This window comes from Arctopsyche grandis, chromosome 8 (assembly GCF_051622035.1).
Source record: "Arctopsyche grandis isolate Sample6627 chromosome 8, ASM5162203v2, whole genome shotgun sequence".
In the NCBI taxonomy this organism is placed as follows: Eukaryota; Metazoa; Arthropoda; class Insecta; order Trichoptera; family Hydropsychidae; genus Arctopsyche; species Arctopsyche grandis.
The window spans coordinates 7,825,760-7,852,058 of record NC_135362.1 but is presented as its reverse complement, the minus strand read 5'-3'; the positions used below and the strand labels follow the sequence as shown (position 1 = coordinate 7,852,058).

Sequence of the window (26,299 nt, the reverse complement as noted above, 5' to 3'; positions counted from 1 at the left end):
GGAAACTCGCCAATGTCATTCTCATCAGAAAACCTTACTCGAACCCCTCCCTCGCAACAAGTTACCGACCCATCAGCTTGCTATCTTCACTGAGTAAGATCCTGGAACGGATCTTAATCTCAAATCTCAACAGCGAAATCGCAAAAATTGACCTTCTTCCCAAAACACAATTTGGCTTCAGACCCCAACACTCTGCCGTTCACCAGATTCACAGAGTTGTTGAAACCGTTATAGACGGCTTCGACCACAACATGTCTACTGGAGCAATCTTCCTAGACATTTCCAAAGCTTTCGATAAAGTCTGGCACTCTGGCCTCCTTTACAAAATGATTGCTGCCAACATCACCCCCCACTCAATACGATCCATCGCATCCTTCCTAAGAGAAAGGAGATTTCAGGTCAAACTCAAGGACCGCATTTCAACTCAGCGAGGCATCTCCGCTGGCGTACCCCAAGGCTCCATCCTCGGCCCCACGCTATTCAACCTTTACACACACGACATACCCACTCCTACACATAGGTACACAAACATCGCACAGTACGCCGATGACACGGCCATCTTAGCGAGCTCCGTCGGCCCCAAGGGAGTCTCACTCGCCCTCCAGAAGTACTCGGACCAACTGGTAGCGTGGTACGATAAATGGCTGATGAAAATCAACCCGGATAAAAGTCAGGCAATATTCTTCTCCAGACGCAAAAAACGGTGCAAACCAGCCAAGCCAGTCATTATAAACGACCAACCAGTCAACTGGACCACGTCTACCCGCTACCTGGGGGTAATAATCGACCGCAAATTGACCTGGAGACCCCACATCACTAACGCGGTGCGCAGAGCTAGGGCAGTTGCGTCAAAGCTTTACCCACTATGCAAACCCAACAGCAAGCTCTCGCTTAAAAACAAGTGCTTGCTGTATAAATCTATCATCCGCCCACAAATCACGTACGCGAGCCCCGTGTGGGCTCACACTACCATCTCCAATACATCCATACTCAAACTACAGACAGTTCAAAACAAATTCTTGCGTGCCGCGGGCAACTACGACTGGTACACAAGAAACACTATAATTCACAATGACCTAAACATTGACCACCTTGACAAACACGTACACAAACTTGCCGTGAACTACTTCAAGTCTCTCGGCAAAATAGACAATCCCCTGATCAATTCCCTCAGTGAGACCAAACTCACGATCAATCAAAGGCCCATCGACATCTTGAAGATGGGTATAGGCTAAACTAGGATAGATAGAATTAATCTGTAAATATATATTATGACAACAGTAACCATAAGTTAAGTTAACCAAACCACTAACATAATACTATAGCCTCTAAATATAAAACTAACCATACTAACCGTAACAGTATCCCATAGTTAATGCACTAACCTATGCTTAGTGTTCTAGCCATCCAAATCAGCAATGCGAGCAGCCGCCAGCCCGCACCACAACATCACCGCGAATCGGATCCCAGATAATTCGCTAGATCGATAGGCATGGAGTAAACTCCATGGAACTATCTATAAAATATTACCCACTACTACTACTACTACAACGCCAGTCGACCCACAGCAGCAAGCGTCGACACACAGCAGCAGACCAGTCAACATACAGCTCCTGACCAGCCACCACTACACTACGCGGACTTGGAAGATCAACCAGCCGGACGAGCCAGCAACACACTGCCGTATCCAGAGACCTTCCGTACATAGCTGAATGCTGAGCCAGCGACACTCTACCATATCCAGAGACCGCTGAACGACATACTTTTGCCCACAAATACCATACCTTTGTACAACCATAGGCAAACAATAAAACTTTATAAAACTAGCACAACAGTGTTTCGTTAGGCCGGGATACGGTCAACACACATGTAACCCGCCTACATTGGTGACCCCGACGTGATCTACGCAACCTTCTGATCATTCAACAGCGCTGTCAACACATCGCTACCCCGCCTACATTGGTGACCCCATCTTTGAACTACGCAGCCTTCATAGCAGTCAACAGCGCAGTCAACACGGCAGCCCACAGTGCAGCCTCCACAACAACCAACTCCAGCACAACCAACGAAGACCAGCACTCAACGCACTTCGCTAACCAACAGTCTCCACACAAATTCCGCTGTCGAGACAACTAACTCCAGCACAACCAACGAAGACCAGCACTCAACGCACTTCGTCAACCAACGTTCTTCACGCAAGATCCGCTGTCGAGACAACTAACTCCAGCACAACCAACGAAGACCAGCACTCAACGCACTTCGTCAACCAACGTTCTTCACGCAAGATCCGCTGTCGAGACAACTAACTCCAGCACAACCAACGAAGACCAGCACTCAACGCACTTCGTCAACCAACGTTCTTCACGCAAGACCCGCTGCCGAGACAACTAACTCCAGCACAACCAGCAAAACAGTCACGCGAATGACTCCACGCAGAACACAGCAGCCTGCACAACAGCACCATCCAAGCCATCACAAACCTTCACTACCAACGCAGCTCACCCAAAATAAGCAACCTGGTAGAGAACAAGACTTGGACCGGCATGCAACACAAGACCCGCTGTTGAGACAACTTTCTCCAGCACAACCGGACAAACAACGACGCCATCGAGTCAATAGACTCCAACACATCAAGATTCCCACAAAATCACACACATCGCTAACACTCACCGGAGAGCCATGTAGGAATCTCGTCGTCGTCATCGTCATCGAAACCTTCGAGAATATTCCGCAACAACAAACTACATTCCCGAAACCCAGACGACATGCACCTGCAGTCATTATATTAAACTCAGGCGGAACGCCCCTACCAGTCGAGTGGAACCAAAACGGTCGAAACACGCCGCCACCATTAAAATACATCGAGCGGAAAGGCGCCAAGCATTCCAGAAAATTCGACGCCTCGACGAAAACAAAATTCCTCTCGTACGCGTCAATAACCACTTCCATCAAGCATTCCAGAAAATTCGACGCCTCGACGAAAACAAAATTCCTTTCGTACGCGTCAATAACCACTTCCACCAAGCATTCCAAAAACACTATAAAAGGAGGTACAACCCAAACAACGCCAGTCGACCCACAGCAGCAAGCGTCGACACACAGCAGCAGACCAGTCAACATACAGCTCCTGACCAGCCACCACTACACTACGCGGACTTGGAAGATCAACCAGCCGGACGAGCCAGCAACACACTGCCGTATCCAGAGACCTTCCGTACATAGCTGAATGCTGAGCCAGCGACACTCTACCATATCCAGAGACCGCTGAACGACATACTTTTGCCCACAAATACCATACCTTTGTACAACCATAGGCAAACAATAAAACTTTATAAAACTAGCACAACAGTGTTTCGTTAGGCCGGGATACGGTCAACACACATGTAACCCGCCTACAAGTCCGTGAGCCAGTTGTCGCGAAACCGTTTGTAACGGACCGTCCACTTGTTTTTTGTATATATGTATGTACATATACATGTTTACTGCGCCCGACAAGTCTGTGCTTACAGGCGCGAGTGAAAAAGTAAGTTGGTATGCCTACACATCACAACAGTGTATTTGAGTTGTTTTTCACAATAGTGTTTTCAGTTGTTTTTCACGACAATACATACGATTTTTTTGTATAAATAAAAAAGTTAGAACAACTGCTTGTGATTATTATTACTTTTACTACTAGTTGATGTTTATAATATGTATGTACTCCAAGTCGATGTATCGCAAAAATCAAATTATTCATCAAAATTAATGTATCTTATTTAGAAATTAGAAATTAAAATTACGAAGTTGTACGCCCTCCACTTCCTATGCTGAAATCAAACATCAAATCAAATACGATATGACCACGATCACCAAGCACGACCATTCGCAACGGCGACCGGTGGCCTTCTGGCGAAGTAGAAGCGACTATAAGCGATATACGATAATTGTGGGTTTTAGTGATGGTTTATCTATGTTTTAAATGTTCATGAAATGCATCGATAATTGGTATCCCACGCTAGGCGCAAGTAATTTTGAAGTGTCCACGAAAGCTTTAATTGATATGTATTTACTTTGTATAATACTGTTGCGTAGGGGTGGGTGGAGGATCCAAGTAAAAGGCCAATAGTCGTATCACAGCATTTATTGATGATTAAGGAGATACACGCACTGTCACTGCTCAGTCCAGAATGTCTCGATATCGCCTAAGTACCGCCTCATAAGGGGCAGGTCTCTCAGGGCATCTTTAACGTCCGGTTTTTTTTTACCTATTGTTATGTTTACGTTCTCGGATATGTATTCCCACGACATTCAGTCCCACGGTACCACGGTATCAGTCACTTCTGAGAAGGGACCAAATAGGGGCCATTGTTTAGCCTACATGTACTTAGAGTCTAGATATAATCCTTGAAACCAATTATAACGGTCACACAGTCTCTGGGATGCTACTCGGCTTAATCCGATTGCAATTAGTCGGCGGTGTATGTAACAGTATGATGGACTTTACGACTGCCAGATGTTCTGTTATAGAGATTTTAGTGACTTTGTGACGAGTGTTTTGTGACCAGTAATCGCCGAGCCCAATTGAAAGCCTAACTACGCAAAATATGATACTAACGAGAACTCGAGTGCCAGATAAATCCGGTTTTTTACCGATTTTTGTGGCAACCAGGGCTGCGCCGACCACATGTACAAACGTGTGCAACGCACACAGGCGGCCGAATGAAATGAGAGTCGAAAAATTTACATTCCTTAAAAAATACGAAACAAGACATCGTACTTTTTTGTGAAATGCATTTAGATTGTCTTGTTGTATAGTTGTGGATTGCTGTTGCAAGTTACAGCTTGTAACACACACGAACTATAATTCGGGGGAAATAGCGGGATAGCAGATATAGCTTCGGTCCGCATAGAGCTAGGTCTTTTATCCAGGGGCGTCATTTTATCTTTTCTTATGGGGGGTTCAAAATTTTCGCGTTATCCACGCGAACTATCATACCAATGTGAACTCGAGTGCCAGATATTCCGTATTCACGATTTTCATGGCAACGATTGTCGTGTGGGCGATCGCAATAGGCGAAATAGTCCGTTTACCAAATATACATATTATGTAATATATTAAATAATTAATAAAACAACTCATTTACTGACCAATTTTATATTATAAAGTAAAATTACAAATTCAAACTACTAAATAAATTTAAAATAAAAATTTCTGTATAACGATTTAAAAAAGTTTAGGATGGGGAGCAGGGAGGGGTATTTGGCGCCCCCCGCCCCAGATATAGTCAAGTCATTTGATAAAATACTATGAATCTTAAACAAATCAATTATTCGTTTTAACGCACGGGAATACTGATTTTAGCACTTGAGACATCTGTTGACATATAGTAGAAACGTAATGTCAGAGTAAACAAGTACTAAAGATTAGGCCAACGGAAACGGTAACACGTCATGTCGGTCAGAAGCTTCCACCAAAAAAGAAAATGGTCTTTTTAAATACGAAAAGCTGAATAGCCCTGGAAAAAATAATAATGACGTCGCTGACCAAATGGTCAACGACTTGTTAAATCAGAAAGCAACTGAATGTAAGCAAAATTGTTTGTGGCAACATTATAAAGATTTATTGCACGGGCAACATCTTGGCGGCAGAAGCGCGACTGTCACCGAAGCCGGCTTGGCGTGTGGCGGCCGCTTTTATTTAGGAATTTTAATCATTTTGGTGAATTTGATCCAATTCATTTCCTAGATTGTGTCACCATTGAATTGTAAAGGTTGAATCTGCAAGAAGGCGTTCCAACAAGCCTCGAATTTGCCACAGTCAGTCTAATTATCATTCATTTGATCCTACGCTTCCTTTCATCATTGATCATATTTTTGTTGAACATGATTTCAAATTATTTTTTACAAATCGGCTATAACATCAAATCTGATGTTTACAAATGCATCCAGACATATGCATGATCTGACTCAAATGCACAATAATTACATTTACTATATTTAAACGATTGACATTTATTGTATATCAAATATAACCTCGTTTATTTCATTCCTATATCAGTCAATTTCTTATTATGTATAAAACCAAATTATTTTTTTTTAACATTCTATTATGATTTCTAAGAACAAAACTTAATTGTTCTATATTAAAAATGTTGTCTTATAATATGTATTTAATTTTCTTAGTAAAATTTTAATTGATTTATTTATTTTTCAGTAACTCAATATGAGTAAACGTGGAAGACGAGCATCATCAGCTACTAGTAGGGGAGATGGTGATGACGGAGACGAGAGTGATAGTGCTCCCGATCATCCCCCGCCTTCCTCACAGCGTAAAAAGAAAAGACCTGATCCGGTAAGTCCAATTTCAGCATTTAATTCAGCAGGCAGATTAAATTTCTTATATATATTTTTAATTGAATTTTATTTTTTAGGGTGAATTGTGCCAGCAGCTATACGACACTATAAGGTGTTACAAGAAAGAAGACGGCACACTATTATGCGATTCGTTTATTCGAGCTCCTAAAAGACGACAAGAGCCGCAATATTACGAAGTTGTTTCTCAACCGATCGACCTTCTTCGGGTTTGATTTATTTGCTGTTCCGCTACATCTATCGACATTGTTAAATTTTTTATTAAAATTGAACGTTTTTCTTTCCAGGTCCAGCAAAAGTTAAAAACTGACACATATGAAGACATCGAAGACCTATCTGCCGATATTGAACTTTTAGTGAACAACGCTAAAGCTTTTTATAAATCGGATTCTATGGAACATAAAGATGCCATTAGTTTGTGGAATTTGTTCGTCCATACTAAGCAATCTTTGGAAAATTCTACAAGTATGCAACTTTTGCACAAGAGATATAATTTTATTTAATTTCAATTAAAATTCGTTTTTTTTTTGTCGTAATAGCTGACGATCTGAAGCAGTCTTCCCGTATGTCGCGCCTGGCTTCTTCGTCAAGGAAATCAACGACGAGCCTCGAAAACATCGAAGGCGATTTATCCGAAACGTCTACGAACAACGACGACGAAGAACTGTTGGAGGAGTACTTTGTTGGTGTAAGTGTTTTTAAATACAGAACGATTTCAATTTGTTTCATATTGTATATTAAATATGAGTTTAAATTTTTGAACTAGATTATGTCGGCCACGGTTGAAGGGCGTGCTTTGCATTTAGCATTTCTTAATCTCCCTACCAAAAAACGGTATCCCGAATATTACGATATCATCAAAAATCCGATAGATTTAAAAACAATCGCAACGAAAGTTCAAAATTGCGAATATACGTCCCTCAATCAGTTGGAGAGGGATTTTTTGTTACTAACGAAAAACGCTTGTATTTTTAACGAACCCGGATCGCAGATCTACAAAGACGCCAAAGCACTCAAAAAGGTAAACTTTAATTATGCGAAATGTATCACAATCTGATCGATTGACTTTTAAATTGACGTTTTATTTAGGTGATTCACAGCAAGAAACAAGAGATTGAACACAACAAAACTCAAACACCGGCGAAAATTTCAGAACGTATTAGAAATAAAAAAGCCATACGTCCGACTGCTATAGCTCTGTCGAGCGCTGCCGTTTCCGGTAATTATAAACAAGTAGACACTTCGTTATATTCTCATTTATCATTTACTCAATTCATCTTGTTTAGGTTTGGTTTCCGTGCCGTCGGATACAATGGACAGCGACACTGAAAAAATGGATAGCGACAATGAATCCGGCACCTGTAAGGACAGTCCACAATGGCGACTGTTTGACACCGTTAAAGATTGTCAAGGTCCTAATGGTTAAGATCTCTTTGTTTGGTTTTGTTTAATCTACAGTCAAACTTACTTCCATATATATATTAAATTCCGGTCTCCGTCACGAGCCAGAATGTTAAATTACAGAAAACACAAATATCGGAAGGCAAAGATCGAAAATCGAAAGATCTTAAGTCGAAATATCAAAAAAAAAAGGATGCATGGTAAACGGTACATACTCACTTAATTTGCGCGAGCAGGATACAACAGGAACAAGAGGAACAGGCTTTTCCTCCCGTATTAATGTGCGCGCGCAGAATATGGGAGAAAAAGCCTGTTCCTCTTGTTCCTGTTGTATCCTGCTCGCGCAAATTAAGTGAGTATATACCGTTTACCATGCACCCTTTTTTTTTGATCTTTCGATTTTCGATCTTTGCCTTCCGATATTTGTGTTTTCTGTAATTTGACATTCTGGCTCGTCACGTAGACCCATTAAATTCAATTAAAATCGAATTAACACATCGTAAGCGGGCGAATTTTTTTTTTTGCGGTGACTAGCGGTAGCGGGCAAAATCACAAGGCTGCGCGAATAAATACAATAGATTTTAAAAATCGTTTAACCGTTTGCCCGCGGCCGTCTTCCATAGAATTTCTGAACTTTGCACGGGATTTTGAACCTTATATGCGCCTATTTCAACTGTTTTAAGGTTCAAAATTGGTTGAATATATTACTGAGTTGAATGCCATCTATTAAATTTGCTTAAAATGAATATATACCAGTCAAAAATTAGTTTTTTGTGGAACCATACTGAAACCTCGTTTATGTGACGTCACGTCTTCATACAATTATGAAGAATGATTATTTGACAATTAATCCAAAACTACGAGATATATTATGTATTTTATTGTTTAAAATAATACTTTATGTGTTAATTAACATATCTGGTTACTTGAGTAAATATTAAAATCTATATTTAAGGTCGAAAACTTGATTGCCAAATTCGCGAAATAGGTGCCGCGTACAGGACTTGTTCGCTATATTTATTGCCGCGGGCAAAGGGATAATATATATTTAGAATAAACTTATTCTAAATATATATTATCCCGCCTTCCGTGATGAACCAATATCAAACGTAATACTACGTATCCCGCATTTCTCGTCATGCTCATATGAAACATAGTACTACGTGACCCGCTTATGGTGTGTTAATACATTTTTAGTAAACGTATTGACATTGTATATATGTATGTTACATTCGAAGTGTATTTTCAGTTGTTATATATTCCAACTTGCGTTTTTGGTCATTCATATTCGAATACAATTCAACTAGTAAATTGCATCTCTTCAAGCGCAAATACACTTTCAATAATGTGCGCGTCAGTTGTAATATAACAGTTCAGTTTTAACAGCTCTGATGTTTTTACGTATGCTTTAGAATTCAATAATGCGTTAATACTTGCTAGGTATTACGAATAAAGGTAATGAGTAGCGTATTATGATAACTCTAAGAATGTGTTCAAAACAAAAATGTGACTTTCCAAATCAATTTACTAGTCGAATGACCTTTTCCTTGAAACCCAACCTTTCCATCTAACCTGGTACCAACTTATAGTTGAACCGTATTTTCAGTTGTAATGTATTTTGACCAGATGGAATGTAATTCGTCATATGAATCAACTTACGTGGGTCAGACGGAATATATTCCAACTAGTCAGAATATATTACAACTGAAAATACACTTCAACTATGACGGTAGTTGGTACCAGGTTAGATGGAATATATTACAACTGGAAGATACACTTCAACTGTAACATAAACATGGATTAGTATGTTGGTTTTATTTGTGAACTCATTGTTATTTGAAATTCGTTGTTGGAGTGAAGTTCAAGAAGTGCCTATGCCTATTCTTTTGGGTTCTTCTGGGTTTCATTATTCATTTTTACCCACTTTGTAATTTTTTTCGGTTTCGAGACCCCTGTCATAAGATCTCACTAATACCAGGTTGACACAATGCGAGTAACCGAGACTGACTTAGACATCAAAATGACTTGTAAACGTGGTTGACTCGTAATCGTTTCTTGGACAATTTTAAAATGACGGATCCGGTACTGCAATGTATAAGACATGGTCACGGTCATGTTGAAAAATAGATTGAAATTCATTAAGCCCGCTTCCATTCAGCGAACAGAAGAATCTGGGCCTACAAATAGATTTAAAGGCGTGATGTATTATCATTTTCTTCGTGAGGTGTAGCAGAAAGATACTTCTATCTGTTTGCTTTCTTCATATCTGATGGTCGTGAATTTCTTGTCTTTTATCCTCCATAATGCGTCCCATCATGGTCCTCCAGCCCTCAGCTCACAGTGATTCGTCAACTGTTTCCTAGTGGCAGCCTTGATCTGGTCATTCCATCTTGTTGGTGATGGTCACCAAAGAACTGGAACCAACCCTCAGCTCTTGCAGGATTGAGGCATTGGTTCTTTTTGCTGTCCAAGGGATTCCAAGCATCCGTCTCCAGCACCACATTTAGCGTCTATTCTTTGCCTTTCTCGAGCTTGTACCATGCATGTTTTCACTCCGTATAGAAATATGGGGAAGACCAAAGCTCGGACCAGACACATTTTCGTAGACATGGTGATGCCAGAATCCTTCCAAATTTCGACATTGTGTTTTGCTGTGTCACACAGTCTCACACCTTCCGTCATCCGATAGCATTGACCCAAGATAAATTAACTCGTAGACAAACTCAAGATCAGATAGAGCATCCATCCTCACGAGCTGACTATGTCGATAGAGATACATACAGTAACATACTGCTTTACAAACCGCATTGTCGCTGGTTCTGACTTTTTTTCCTATATACATACTTTCAACTCTCCGCCTTCATTTAAGAACGGCTAAAATCGGCATAGTTAAATGCGATCGAATTTACTTGAGTTGGATAACAGCTTCCAAAGACGTTTGAATTACCTATAGATCACGCACGCTACGAGTAACGTCCAAGCTACTTGGTCTGGGTAATGGCGAAAACACACTGTATAGTATGGAACGTCACGTCCTTGTATCCCGCTGCAACAGTGGGTGTTCCCCAAACCGAATTCGGGTGTAGTTGCACGTGCAGAGTGCACATGTTTCTACATTTTTTCAAATATGGTATTCACCGCTATCGATCACTGTTAAGCCAGGATAAAATATCACCGAAAACACTCCAGGGGGTGATTTTTGAGACTGTATACCATGTATATGGGCTAGGGGTTACTCGCATTGTATCAACCCTGTATAAAGCTTTGTTTGCGTTAACGAGTTCGACTGTATTTATGATGATTTAAAAATTAAATGTATAGGGGCTTCTCTTTCTGAAGCTTTTTGGAAGCTGCCGTCGAAAAGATTCTATCCTGATTATTATAAAGAAATTAAAAATCCAGTTTCACTATCTCAAATCAAGGACAAGATCAAAAGAGGCGCTTACGGAACGTTATGTGAAGTCGCCGGTGATATGAATATCATGTTCGAGAATGCCAAGCAGTACAATGTTCACACTTCAAGGTATATAGTTCATGATACGTATGTACATAAGTAAATATAAGGCTAAATCCATTGATGTTTACATTTTTGTACGGTTTGCGCAGGTTGTATAAAGATTCTGTTAAATTGCAACGGTTAATGCAACAGAGGGTGCACGAATTGTTGGACATAGCGCAGGATTCTTCTTCGGACGACGACGAAAGCCTTCTGTCGGTGAAAAGTTCCGTTGCTAGGGGACGAGGTTTGTCATGTTCAAGTCAATCAGTGTTGTCGTGAATTTAATCTTAAGGCCGTCTGTACGCACACCAATATCGAAAGCAATACCGACGGAGGAATCGACGATAACTTTTCACGCATTCCGTCCGGCTCGTATCGGTGTGGATGCAAGCGCTCTTAAAATATACATTTTTGTGTGTTTGACTCGTTAGGTCGTCCTCGTTCAAATCCTCTTCCTGTTTCGTCGCCTCCAGGTAGTTCCAATTCGGGGAATTCCAATACGCCCACGAAGGGTGGAGGCACCTCACTTCCTCTGAAGAAAAAGTTACACGCTTTACAGAGACACCTGCGTGACTTTACTTGCTCCGACGGTAGAGAGCCGATGTTACTGTTCATGGAAAAACCTTCCAAGAAGCTGTATCCCGACTATTATAATGTGATTGAAAAGCCCATCGATATGCTAACAATTGAATCTAATATCAAAGTACGTATAGAAAACTTCCTGAATAAAAGCGATGTGTATGTAAAATCATTAGTTGTTATTATTTTATGTGAATTTTCAGAATGATAGGTACACTTCTTTGGAGCAAATTGTAGCCGATTTCAAGTTGATGTTTTTGAACTGTCGCCAGTATAACGAAGAGTGTTCGATGATATATGAAGACGCCAACATACTCGAGAAAGTTTTGAGTGAAAAAGTCAAAGAGATGACGTCGACCGATCGCAGCCGATCTTCAGTCAAGACCAAGACCAAGTCTAAAAACGCATCGCCTCTAGATCAGAAGTTGAGAACTCTGTACGACACTATTAGAGATTACAAAGAACCGAAAGGCAACCGCCAACTGGCTCTCATATTCATGAAGCTGCCGAACAAATCTGAATATCCTGATTATTACGAACTAATTAAGAATCCTATTGATATGGAACGCATAGCTCACAAATTGAAAAGCGGCAACTATCTGTCAGTCAAGGAGTTGGCTTCGGATTTTGTTTTAATGTTTGATAACGCTTGTAAGTATAATGAACCGGATTCGCAAATCTACAAGGACGCACTTGATCTGCAGCGAGTTTGTCTTCAGACTAAACAATTACTGAGGTGAAATATAATATTAATATCTACATACATATGTGCATATATGCTATTGCCTAAAAATGAGTATGAGCTTATTAATAATGCTCATGTTTTACAGAGAGGACGAAGATACTGTACCGGATGTTGCATCAGTCGTTCAAGAGCTTTTAATGACTCTCTTCACTACTGTATACAATCATCAAGATGAGGAGGGAAGGTAAAATACATTTTTTTAATATTATTTTTAACACGATGGTGGCCGCTGACTCATATTTGTATCATGTTGGGTGCACAACGCTTAGTGACCGATATATTTTTGTATCACCTTTGCATCAATCGTTTGTGGCCGATGATACAATTTTGTATCACGTTTTCGTTTATGTGAAAAATATATTATGCACGAAAAATATATATGCGCAGTCGTGAATCATATATGTATCAGCGGCCAGTAAGCGTTGTGCACCCAACATGATACAAATATGAGTCAGCCACCACCATAGTATATGTATGTAATAGCTAACCAGCAGTGTAGATCAGTAGTTAGCATGTAATGCTGACAACCAGTGGCGGACTGGCCATACAAGCGAACATGCCCGATGGCATGTGGGCCCCACTATCAGTTAGAAAATATGGGCCCTCAGTAAAAGTAAATAACTTTTTAACTATTTATAGTATATTGCAACTTTGGGACCTAAAGTTTGGGTATTTCAACAAAACAAATTTCTTACTATATACACAAACAACTAATACCTGCTTTAACAGCCCAAGGATCGGTTAACTTTTTTTATTAGGCTCGAATCGTGTAAGTTTCAAAATTTGCGTGGGCCCATTTCCAACGTCAATATTATGTATATACCAATACCTATGTAACAACTAACTACTGAAATATAAATGGGAATAAACAAATTTTCGTGAATAATATAAACAGAACTGCTTAAAGGAATTTTGATAAGACGATTAATCATCAAACAACGATTTAAATTTACTCCATACTTTCAAAATAACATTTGATTATACTTCGATGATATAGTAAGATTTAAATACACAATTTTAAACAGTTTCCGAATATAAAATCTATTCTTAATCTAGACACATCCATGTAAATAGAAATATAGGATAGGGGCCCCCTCCCCAAAATCCCGATTTTCGATTAACATTAATTGAAAATATTATGCATTTTTTTCAGGGACGTAATTTGGGGGGGGCATAGGGGGGCACTTGCCCCCCTAAATTAAGGAACAGTGTGAATTTAGAAAATATTATGAATTTAATGATTAATGAGATACTATGGATCTATGAATGCTACGTTTATTTCTTATGTACATATGTTATTTTTGGGTAACTAATAAAATAATCGCTGTTATGTGCTTTGAAGAAAAACAAAACAAAAATTTATCTATTGTTATTACGTACTTACATATGTACATAGATAAAGTGAAAAGACAGTTGGTAGAAATTAAGTTAATTGATAGTTTTTTGATGACTCAGTTTGATGGTCGATTAATGTTGACCATGTGAAGATTTGTGGAAAAAAATTTTCGCCTGCGGCGCTTTTTTCTCTTTTTACATAATATTTTTTTATAATTACTTTTTCAAAAATAAGTTCCTTTTTTTTATATTTTATAAGTCAATAAGGTAAAGGATATTTTCCATTTTTATTCTGATATAAAAAAGATTTTTTGAAAAAAAATTCAATTTGACCAATCTTTGCCTGCCCCCCCCAAGAAAAAGCTGAAATGACGTCCCTGATTGTTTTCTACCGAAAGTAAAAGCCGCTTTTATGCCGCATTCTATTTACCCAGGACAAGGGTTAAAACGAAATATCTGTAGAATGAAATTTGTGGATCTATTTTGCTTTTGCCATTTTTCTTGTACCTGAATTTGTTTATTCCCATTTTTGTAAATTTCATTTATTTTTTCCCCTTGATTTTTAGCGTGGTGGAAAGAAGAAAATTTTGTTATATGGGGGGGGGGGACAAATTTTTTTAACCCTGGGGGGGCCCCCTTTGACTCCTGGCATGCACTGATTTCAGTCCCAGTCCGCCACTGCTGACAACTCAATGGGATATAGGACCTTGGATGTGTGACTCCAGGTCGATCGTTTCCTATGAGAGTTTGCCAATTTATGTGATTTCATTGAAACGGTTCCAACAAATTGGCATCCTTGTCCTATTTCTCACAAAATTTGAGTTTTCGGCATCTCAAATTTGCTGATTTATAAAATGTAATATAAAATGCAAAAAAAGTGTCAAATTTATCCATAGATGTCTCTATGATGCTCTGTAAAATTGCTCTCTAAGTTGCTTAATAATGTGTATAATTGGCCAGGAAGGAGCATTGGGATTTACCTTTGGGTGCGATTTAACTGTACATTGAGAAAAATACTTTGTATCTTAAAAAAAATGTTTGTGCATTACAAATTTGCATTATTTTCGGTGCATTAAACAATCTCGTATTGTGCATCGAATAAAATATTTAGGCATTATAAAGTGACCATTCAAAATATGAAACGATCATTCGAAAAAATAGATTTTAGCATTAGAATAGATACAAAAAGTGGCAACGTTGCAGTCTTCCGCTATTGACAACTGTCAACTGTCAAAAGTGTATACTTTTGTTTACGTATTACATATGAATGATGATGTTAGGTCGTGGAGTCGAAGCCAAGTTCGTAGGTGTCGAAGGTCGCAAGCTGAAGAGTAAAAAAAAAGAAGGAATCCAGTAGAGAGAAGCGTTGGTCGTTGTCGGTTCGTATTTTGGTATTCGCGATGTTTCCGATACAGTTCATCTGTCATTTTAATACACATTTCATCCGCTTTTTAAGTAATAAATATTTTTTTCCATGATCAAAGCAAAGTCTCTATTGCAATCTGTATCTGTCATTATTTTCGGTGCATTAAACAATCTGGTATTGTGCATCGAATAAAATATTTAGGCATTATAAAGTGACCATTCAAAATATGAAACGATCATTCGAAAAAATAGATTTTAGCATTAGAATAGATACAAAAAGTGTCAAAGTTGCAGTCTTCCGCTATTGACAACTGTCAACTGTCAAAAGTGTTTACTTTTGTTTACGTATGACGTATGAATATAAATGATGATGTCAGGTCGTAGAGTCGTAGCTTTCGAAGGTCGCAAGCTGAAGAATAAATAATTCAACACGGCTAGAAATCATTTATAAATAAAAAAGAAGGAATCCAGTAGAGACGTTGCCGATAAATTTCATCTGTCATTTTAATGCACATTTCATCCACTTTTTAAGTAGCAAACATTTTTTTCAATGATCGAAGTAAATTTTCTAATGCAATTTGTATCCGTTATTTAGAAATGCATACAATTTTTTGTTAAGTACAGAAACCTTTTTGAATATACCTATATTTTATATAATGGACGTTTAAATCGTTCCCTTCATCTTTTAGGCCTTGCTGGTATATATATTTGTATAAAATAAAAATTAAACATTGAATTTTATTTCAGATGCTTTTCTGATAGTATGGCCGAGCTTCCCGAACATGACGATATGAACGGTTCAAAGGTCCGTGGTGTTTCGCTCGATTTAATAAAGCGTCGTTTAGACAAAGGATTGTATAAGCGATTGGATCATTTTCAAGAAGATTTGTTTGCCGTTTGGGATAGGTATGCTTTTGTTTGAATTTATTGTACGGTATATACTTTTAAGAAATTACATAGATATCTTAAGTTTGCATTTTTTTTTTGTAGGGCTAGAAATCTTTCGCGCACTGATAGTCAAGTTTTCGAGGATTCCGTTGAAATGCAACTGTTTTACGTTGCGACGAGGGATCAGCTGTGCGGCGACGGTGCCATTTTACAATCACCGGCTCTTCGTTTCAAGAAAGAAGACGTATTATCGGCCGTGGAAGTCGTCAAGCAGTGCAAGATGCTCGAAGAGCAAACAGACGATGATAATGAAACACGGTAATTTTATTTATTTCTATTGATTCAACATTTTTATATGAAATGTACAAAATGATGCTTAATTTTAGTTCTAGTTGTGATGAAAGCAGCATACCGACCGGAGGACAACCGCTATCTCAAACGCAATATAATAAAGGTGACTTTATTTATTTCCAAGGAAAGAAAGGACACCAAGAGATCAATATTTTGCAAATAGATCGCATCTGGACGAATTCAGAAGATGTACCTATGGTTTATGGTAATTGCTATTTTAGGTCAGTATGGTTTTTTCTTTTGAAATTTCTGTTTCAATGTTTTAATAGACTTTCTAAAGTGTGCGTTTTCAATTTTAGACCTCACGAAACTTATCATGTGACCACTCGTCGTTTCTTAGAGCAGGAAGTTTTCAAAACGGAATCGTATCTGGCTATACCTTTAGATCAAGTCATTGGGAAATGTTGTGTGATGAATGTCAAGGACTACTTTAAAACGAAGCCTGAAGGTCAGACTAATGAGCATGTCTTAATTGAAGTAAATATCCATCGTTGTATAGAATCGTTTTCATTGCATAATTTATTTTTTTAATTAGGTTATGCCGATAAGGACGTTTTCGTTTGCGAGTCTCGTTATTCGATTAGGACAAGAACCTTTAAAAAGATAAAGATTTGGCCGTCGACCGGCGAAAATGAACAATTCGTACCTCGCGTTGATGCATTGGAACCGAAGAGAGTCATGTCAGTTTTTAGGGAACGAGTTGAAAAGCATAAGGACGAACTGGCCGAATTGGAAATATTGGAAAATGTTCAAGAAAAAGAGAGACCGGTAAAGTATTGTATATTTAGAAAATTATAGTTTTATAAATATGCTTTTTTTTGTATATGCATTAATTTTTACATACATATGTATCTACTATGTATAAATTTATAATTTTTAATAATGTGGATAGGTGGCCAATTTGATTGGAACCGTTTCAAAAATGAAATCGGATAAATTTGCAAAATTTGACAGGAAACGATCGAGCCGGAGTCACATAATTCCAAGGTCTAGCCTGCAACCCTCAGTTGTTAGCATTATTTATTTATTTTACATATATACCAGGAAGGCCTTACAGGTAACTCCAATGCGCCTTCCTGGTCAATTACAAACATTGCATCATTTTTTGACTATTATACAAGTCGCTGAATTACGAGACACTGAAAAACTCGCAAATTAACGAGACATCTATGAATTGTACATAAATTTTATTGTACATTAATCAATCTCAAATAGTGGTGACATAGTAGGTAGGAAGGATATTTAGCCAATTTTAATGGGAACCGTTTCAACAATGAAATCAGAGAAAATTGGCAAACTCTGATAGGAAACGATCGACCTGAAGTCACAAATATCCAGGTCTGACCAGCAGCACTACAGATATACTCAGAAAAATTCTTTTCAATCGAGGCCAGCTCATGGGATTGAACCCGGCGCCTCTCGACGCTAAGCAGAAGCTATGCTGCTGACATTATACGCTAGCCACTCAGCTATATTGCTGGCTTTACAATAGTTTGGTAAAATATGCTTTTCATAGTACAGTTGTTCCTTCCATAACACAATAGATACATATTTATATCTGTTTATTTAACTATTATTATATACATACATATATATACCAGGAATGCCTACCAGGTAAACCCCAATGCGCCTTCTTCGCCAATTACAAACAATGCAACATTTTTATTACATAAGTCGCTGAACTACGAGACACTGAAAACTCTACATCTATGTATTTTAACCAGTACATAAATTTTATTGTACATTAATCATACTCAAATAGTGGTGACATAGTAGATAGGAAGGTTTTTAGCCAATTTAATCGAGGAAGCGTTTCAACAATGAAATACACTCATACATTCATGGTCAGATATGTAAATTTGCAGCAATTTGTTGGAACCGTTTCAATTAAAATCCGAAAAATTGGCAAACTCTGATTGGAAACGATCGACCTGGAGTCACAAATATCCAAGTCTGACCAGCAGCATTACAAATATACTCGGAATAAATTATTTTCAATCGAGGTCAACTCACGGGATCGAACCCGGCGCCTCTCGGTGCTCGGCAAAAGCCCTACCAACCAACCATGCTGCTGGCTAGTTATTTTTTATGATCATAGTTATGTACTCGTGTCATATCTATATAATACATACATGATTAGTTGTCTTTATTATTTATATAGGATCCGGATGTGAAGGATTCCAAGTGAAAAGCGCAGATTCAGTCAGAACTATTTATTATAACCATATCGTCCGGCTTGTTCTCCAACAAGTGACCATAGCAACACGCATCCGGTCCCTCATGCATACCACACACACTTTATCCCTAGCAGTTTGGCCAACCACACATACGGCTCGTTTAAAAATCATTCCTATATTTATGTTAAATGTTTTAGAACGTCGTTTTTTATAACCCGCTCGGCTCCGACGACGAAAACACCTATTACGAACAATACAATACAGTTTGTTCCGGCGTTATAAAAACCGGCGATTACGTTTACGTGGTGACCGATGGGGGAAAGCAAATGATAGCCCAAGTCGATACTATATGGGAAACCAAAGAGTGAGTGATGAATCATATGATCTCCGTTTATAAATTCAATTTATTATCTTTTGACGTATGTTTGTGTTTCAGTGGGAAATGCTATTTCCGAGGACCGTGGCTTATATTCCCGTCGGAAGTGGCCGGCACCGTTAATAAGGTGAATTTGTAAGGCCGTTTATAGCATTTTTAAGGTCTGTGTAATTTATTTATGAATTGGGTTCCACTTTTAGGTGTTTTATAAACAGGAGGTGATGCTAACAGCTGTACACGATTCAAGTCCTCTGATTGGCATCGTCGGAAAGTGTGCCGTTTTGCACTATGATGAATATTTAAAGTGTTGGTTTTTTTTATTTTTTGCAATGTTATATACATATACACTTGTATTGTAGTACGATTGATTTGTATTGCTTGTTTAGATCGTCCTACGGAAATACCGGAAGCGGATATATTCGTGTGTGAAGCTCTGTACGACGAATCGAATAGAGTGTCTCGTAAGTTGAAGACGGCACTTAGAAAATATGAGCACACGGAAGCTGTTACTCCAGACGAGGTATGTTTCAGTGTATAAATGATGATATTAATGTTGGAATGTGGTTATTTATCTGTGCGTTGTGAATGTTTCAGTTGTATTGGTTTCCTCGTGCGCTGGGTCCTCCGCAATTAGCCAATGGACAGGATGCTTCAGGAGTAGCAGGCCAACTTCCACATGTAATAAGAGCAAATTTTTCTTCTCTTCCCATATCTTCCAATTCTTTCGTGGATTTGGTGAGATATAACTCTAATAAAAATGACTGTGTTCGATGCATACACAGCTAAAAATTGATACACTAACAGTAAATTTGCCGAAGAAAAGTATAGTAAAAATTTGAATTTCTTCTGTGTATACTTTTTCTTTTCATTTTTGAACATATGAGTTTTCGTTAGTGTTGTTGCTTCCCCTTATTATTTTTATATATGGTTTACTTTTGAGCTGTTTGATTCAATAGTCTTGAAATGTCTACGTTTATTTAACCATTTGGATGCCATTTGATTGGGTTGGCGCTAATTTGGCACAAACTGCTTATCTTATCGTAAAATTCAAGAAAGAACAGAAAGTTAGTGAACGGTATTTGATTAACCTTTTGAATGCTGACCATCGATTTTGTTGACACCATGAATTTGCTGATTTATAAAATACTACGAAATGTTTGTTTATTTATCCATAGATGCTCAGTTAATTGTTTATCAATGTTTATAATTGCCCAGGAAGGAGCATTGGGGCTAACTTTGACTGGTATATATGTCACAGTGAAATTATAACATCAGTGAAAATATATTTTCAATGACGTTTCAGTGAAATCATAACAAGTTACATTTTCAGGGTTGGTTTTGTTCATTTAAGATTAGGTTATTAGGGTTAGTATTATTTAAAGGTTAGGTTGGGTTAGCTTAACCCTTTGCCCGTGGCAATAAATATAGTGCCGTGTACGCGGCATCTTTTTCGCGAATTTGGCAATCGAGTTTTCGACCAAGAATACAGATTTCAATATTTACTCAAGTAACCAGATATGTTAATTAACACATAAAGTATTATTTTAAACAATAAAATTCATAATATATCTCGTAGTTTTGGCTTAATTGTCAAATAATCATTCTTCATACAATTGAAACGTATCGTCGCCATTGTTCAACAGACGTGACGTCACATAAACGAGGTTTCAATATGGTTCCACAAAAAACTAATTTTGACTGGTATATATTCATTTTAAGCAAATTGAATAGATGGCATTCAACTCTCAGTAATATATTCAACCAATTTTGAACCTTAAAACAGTTAAAATAGGCGCATATAAGGCTCAAAATCCCGTGCAAAGTTCAGAAATTCTATGGAAGTCAGCTGCGCTACAGACTTGTCGCGCAAAGCTTCCATAGAAGACGGCCGCGGGCAAACGGCTAAGTTAGGGTTGGTTTTATTCATTTAAGATTAGGTTGTTAGGGTTGGTAGTAAGTTGTAAATTCTTTGTTCGATACATTTTCACTGCTTGTATTGGTGAAAAGATATTTATACTAGTTAAAATGTATTTATAAAATATTTAGGCATGATTATTTTGTGATTTAGCATCCAGAAGGTTAATTAATGAACGAGAACAATTTGATAAAAATTATGAGTAGATTATTATTTTTATGCATTCATTTTCATTTTCTAGTTTGAAAACCACGTGTTTCGTTCCTATAATTAATGTAGTTTTGTATCGTGTATTATTTCATTATATTATGTATTGGCTTTGTCAAAATTGGTGAACAAAAATGTGAAACACTTAAATGTAGCATGTCGTACATGTCAACAGCAATAATACAATATTTTAAAAGTTTATTTGATTTATTTCGATTATTATTGTTTATATTATTTTTAAATAAGATTTTTCGCATTTTTGTTAAACGCTTAATCAATTTTTGGCTCAGTATGTCAGTATTGAATTTTTGTATGTAAGATAGCTCGTTGCGGCCGTCGCTTTCTTTTATTAATTGAAATGGTGTTTCGTGTTTCAGGATATCAAATACGGCAGCTATTCCGACTCGTTGAAAGCCGAGGATGTAGAGATGCTGTTGGAGAATTCTTTAGACGAGTCTTCTCTAGCATCGCCGGCTACACCGTTGTCGATGGGTGGTATCATGGGCGGTACAATATCAAGTCCTGCTACTCCGTTGGCTAATGTGCAAGGCGGCGGAGGAACCCAAGCCGCCTCTGGAAAGAAGAAAAAAGACGGAAAGAAACTGGTTACAGGTTATATTTTATATTCCAGTGATGTCCGTAAACAAATATCTGCAAGTAATCCAGATTCAACATTTGGTAATTAATTACCTGAGTATTTAATCAGTGTTTTTTTTATTATTTTATTTTTTACATTTCGTTCGATCGATGGTTGAGTGCCGAGTTTATTAATCTGATTGAATTTTTAGGCGAGATATCTCGATTAGTCGGCAACGAATGGAAATCTTTACCCGTGTCAACCAAGCAAATGTGGGAGGAGAAGGCTGCCAAGTGCAACGAGGAGACCACGGCCAGGGGCTCCGAATCTGTAAATTTACACGCATATACTCCGTATATATGCAGCCGTTTATGTACCCAACAAATGATCAGATATTCTCTAAACGCTTCGACGTATTCTTTTACAGCAAGCGGACAAACCACGCTATGCCGGTTTCATATACGAGTGCCTCTGGGATACTTGCGATTATCAATTTGAGGATTTCGCCGATTGTACCGATCATTGCATAAGCGAGTCTTCGGGTGTGTGTGACGACATTTTGAATAAATCTTATATATATGTGTTTTATCAATATCGGGTGTAACGAATGATTGAGTGTAGATTGTAATTTTTTGGGTGCAATTTAACTGTACATTGAAAAAAATATTTTGTATCTTAAAAAAAATGTTTGTGCATTAAAAATTTGCTTTATTTTCGGTACATTAAACAATCTCGTATAGTGACCATTAAAAATGTGAAACGATCATTCGAAATAATAGATTTTAGCATTAGAATAGATACAAAAAGTGGTAACGTTGCAGTCTTCCGCTATTGACAACTGTCAACTGTCAAAAGTATATACTTTTGTTTACGTATTACATATGAATGATGATGTCAGGTCGTAGAGTCGAAGCCAAGGTCGTAGGTGTCGAAGGTCGCAAGCTGAAGAGTAAAAAAAAGAAGGAATCCAGTAGAGAGAAGCGTTGGTCGTTGTCGGTTCGTATTTTGGTATTCGCGATGTTTCCGATACAGTTCATCTATCATTTTAATACACATTTCATCCGCTTTTTAAGTAGTAAATATTTTTTTCCATGATCAAAGCAAAGTCTCTATTGCAATCTGTATCTGTCATTTAGAAATGCACAAAATTTTTTATGTGAAGTACAGAAACTTTTTTTAATGTACAAAATTTTTTTAAATGCACATTTATTTTATAAAATGGGTGTTTAAATTGTTCCCATTTTTTTAAGCAAAGTTTTCTATACATATATCTAAGTATCAGTATTGCTGTTTATAACATTCTATGTTCAAGACATTTTTTACATACGATATATATTTTTTATTTTAGCTTATATGTGTGTATACTTCTATATTCTTTCGTAGGTAGTGAATGGTTTTGTGGTTGTAATATGATTGCTGTTGTTTTTATTAATGACGTTTGATATTTAGGACATGTGCAACAGTATTACAGCGGTAATCGAGCCGCTGTATATCAGTGCATATGGCGAGGATGCACACGATTAAAACGGACGACGGCAAGCACTCCGTTTCCGAACCTGGCTCGGTTGACTCGTCACGTGCGTGATTTACATATTAACAAAGGAAACGGAAGAAACGTTCACGCTCACGAGCTGAGCAAGTATGTTTAAACACTATGTTGGCCTTTGTTGCAAGTGTCCTGGCGATTAACTTCCTTTTCATTGTCAATCATTCTATTGATCTACTGTTATATGTGGTGTAACCAATGACGTATTTAACCCTTTGAATGCAGACCAACGCCGATTGGCGTTTTGCCAGCAATTCCATGAGCATGAAATACGTTGTTTTTTGAGTATGTAAAAAAATAAACAAGAATACTACCCGCTAAGCGTTTCTAGGTACCATTACAAAAAATGTATTGAACATGGGTCGTGTAATCTGTGTCAATGTTTATAAAGACTGATTTACACCGGAATTTCTGAACTTATAACCATAGCAGAATTTCTCGATGGAAATCCCTAACTGCCGAGTATTTTAGATTGTGGCTTGGTATTTAGATTGTGAGCATTACATTTTAACAACAATGTAGAAGATTAAACTAGTTTTGGAAAGATACATTCAATAATAGACTTTTTTGTTTATTTTATTTTGTTGTAAGATATATGTATTAGAGAGTCTAAACACACCTTAACACAACTCAAAATCCTCGGCGGTAGTTATCTAGGGATTTTTTGGATTAGCTACAATTTTTATATCTGCTTTCTATTGGATTTCAAAATAATTCTAGTTGGAAATGTTGGCGAAATTTTCAGCGTGGCGTGCTTTCAACAGAAAAGACGTCAGCATTCAAAGGTTTAATACCACAGAAAAAAAAATTACGATTTTTACCTACCGGAGCAGAGACTCCGGTAAGTAAAAATCAATCATTACTAAATTTGACGCACTGAATTCGAATATGACAATAATTTTTGTTGGCTTGAAAAATTCGCTAGGTAATTCATTTTACGTATTGTAACATGGGGATTATCAGCCGCCTAAAGTGCATTCGGGGGCTAACAATGGAGACCTCCGAATTGGCTTAGTGGGACTCGTAAGTGGTCGGTAGAATTCCCAGAAACTCTGAGAGCGTGAGACTCACTTAAAACTCTACGTGCTTAAACAATGGAGAAACAAACGGATCAGGGAAGTTGCAGTGAGCGACCTTCCCTTTTTAAGGAGGTACTTAGGCATACACATATCAGATCATTCTGGAACGAGCGCTGCCCGCGCGTGGACCTCCTGAATTATCTGATAAATGCTGTGAAGCGACTTAGGCCTTTCATTTGGATCCTCCACCCACCGCTACGCAACAGTATTTTAAAGCAATAATAATTTTCAATCAATAGAAAAAGCATCTGACTATTGATTCCAATACTAGATTTTGAATTAAATACTGCAAAAGCCAAAAATCTGTAAAACCTGCACACTATTTTAAACGTTTAATCTCTTATACGAGAATAAGCCAACAAAAATTAGTGTCATATTCGAATTCAATGGGTCAACTTAGTAAAGATTGATTAGTCTCCGCTCCGATAAGTAAAAAACGTAATTTTTTGTTGCTCAGTGTAACCATAGACACTATAGAACAATATTTTTATAGTATAGCTATAATGATTTTACCGCTGAACACTTGTAATGAGTATTAAATATTATATTTTATATTTCAAAAACACTCACCCAAACTTTGTCCCTTAGAAACTTTTTACCGTCTCGTAACAAAGATAAACCTTCTGTAATACAACATCGACCAACACCTGCCAGTTCAACAAACCCACAAACAGGTATCGAAATGTGATTCATTTTACTCTTGAAAGGTTCAAATTGTGAAAATTAAACGATTCTTTCGTCGTAGTTTCCTTGTCTCAACTGTCGCCGTTGTCACGTGGGACGCCATCACCGGCTCCCGTAACTTCAGTCGTTCCGAATGCTCGTCCTTTAGCACCAGAGGCGCTCTTCATATCGGTGCCTCCACGTCCTCACCGTGTGCAACATTCCGAGGCTTACATAAGGTATACATATAATAATAAATCGCTAGCAAAATCTTAAAGAACGACAGGGTTAATGCGTGTTTGTTTGATTTTTACAGGTATATCGAAGGGTTGCATTCGGAACAGAAGTATATAACCGGTTGGGATAAGACGATATCGGCCAGCGCTGCTAATCCGATCGAGACGCATCCCAATAGAGTGCCGGTGCATTGGCTCAGCGAAGAGCTGGTGAACTCGATCACGATGCAGAACAACGACGTGTCCGTCAATGACTCGATGCCGTTGAATCAGAACCCCAAAGTGTTGAAGGCGTTGTGGAATCTCCGAGATCTCATGTTGAGGGACGCATTCTCGATCAGTAAAAATTTGTAACCCAAGTCGAAAAGCCGCTCTAAACATTCGTAACAGTCTTATAATTTTTAATATGATGTGAAGGGCGGCTTTTACTCAACATGCAAAGGACATTCTGGATCGTTTCATTTTAAGTGTCGGAAATAATAAATGTTTCTAGTGTATGTAACTGCAGCTCTAATCAAGAAAACTTACAGGGTCGTTTTTATCGTTGATGAAAATTCTTCATTTTATTATAAAAATCGAAAATTTATTTACAAAATGAACTGTAAAAGTTGACATGTGAGCCATATTTGTGTGTAGTTGTAACGTTTCAATATAGCATTTGAATTTTTTATATTATTATATTACATAATAAGTATTTTTTAAGAGTTACATGTGTAAGTGTGGATTATATGATCGAATGATATGATAATTTGTGTTTTTCTCCAATACTGCATTTAAACTAAATATGTACGTGTATAAAATGGAATCTCATATATTTATCCAACGCATGTAATTTGGCACCGAGTTTACAATGATTTTTAGTATTGCACCTGTTAATATGCTAATAATTGTAAATATACTTAACTTTGTTTTAAATTGTTGTCAACAAATTGGTTAATTGACTAGTATTTTTCTTAATTAGTTTTTGTTAAACGATATATAAAATAAATGAATATTAATTATAATATTT

General features: G+C 37.7%; 1 protein-coding gene across 1 annotated transcript; it reads left to right on the top strand.

Moving 5' to 3' along the window:
- The first annotated feature begins 5,626 nt into the window (after positions 1 to 5,626).
- On the top strand, positions 5,627 to 26,292 carry polybromo (protein). Its single transcript, XM_077435663.1, has 30 exons — positions 5,627 to 5,796; positions 6,194 to 6,331; positions 6,411 to 6,560; positions 6,639 to 6,816; positions 6,891 to 7,039; positions 7,118 to 7,372; positions 7,441 to 7,570; positions 7,638 to 7,772; positions 11,074 to 11,275; positions 11,359 to 11,495; positions 11,683 to 11,954; positions 12,034 to 12,566; positions 12,661 to 12,759; positions 16,023 to 16,181; positions 16,266 to 16,481; positions 16,550 to 16,735; positions 16,814 to 16,962; positions 17,050 to 17,282; positions 18,889 to 19,055; positions 19,128 to 19,194; positions 19,268 to 19,373; positions 19,454 to 19,587; positions 19,662 to 19,745; positions 21,567 to 21,867; positions 21,978 to 22,096; positions 22,194 to 22,308; positions 23,216 to 23,405; positions 24,980 to 25,065; positions 25,137 to 25,293; positions 25,371 to 26,292. Exons 2-30 carry the CDS (start codon positions 6,203 to 6,205, stop codon positions 25,642 to 25,644), a joined length of 5,112 nt encoding a protein of 1,703 aa, XP_077291789.1. The 5' UTR covers positions 5,627 to 5,796; positions 6,194 to 6,202; the 3' UTR covers positions 25,645 to 26,292.
- The last annotated feature ends 7 nt before the right edge of the window (positions 26,293 to 26,299 follow it).

Coding starts and splice junctions, on each gene's coding strand:
- polybromo (XM_077435663.1), top strand. CDS start 6,203: ATGAGTAAACGTGGAAGACGAGCATCATCAGCTACTAGTAGGGGAGAT. Junction 7,773..11,073: donor AGATTGTCAAGGTCCTAATG/GTTAAGATCTCT, acceptor TTAAATGTATAG/GGGCTTCTCTTTCTGAAGCT. Junction 19,588..19,661: donor AAGCTGTTACTCCAGACGAG/GTATGTTTCAGT, acceptor TGAATGTTTCAG/TTGTATTGGTTTCCTCGTGC.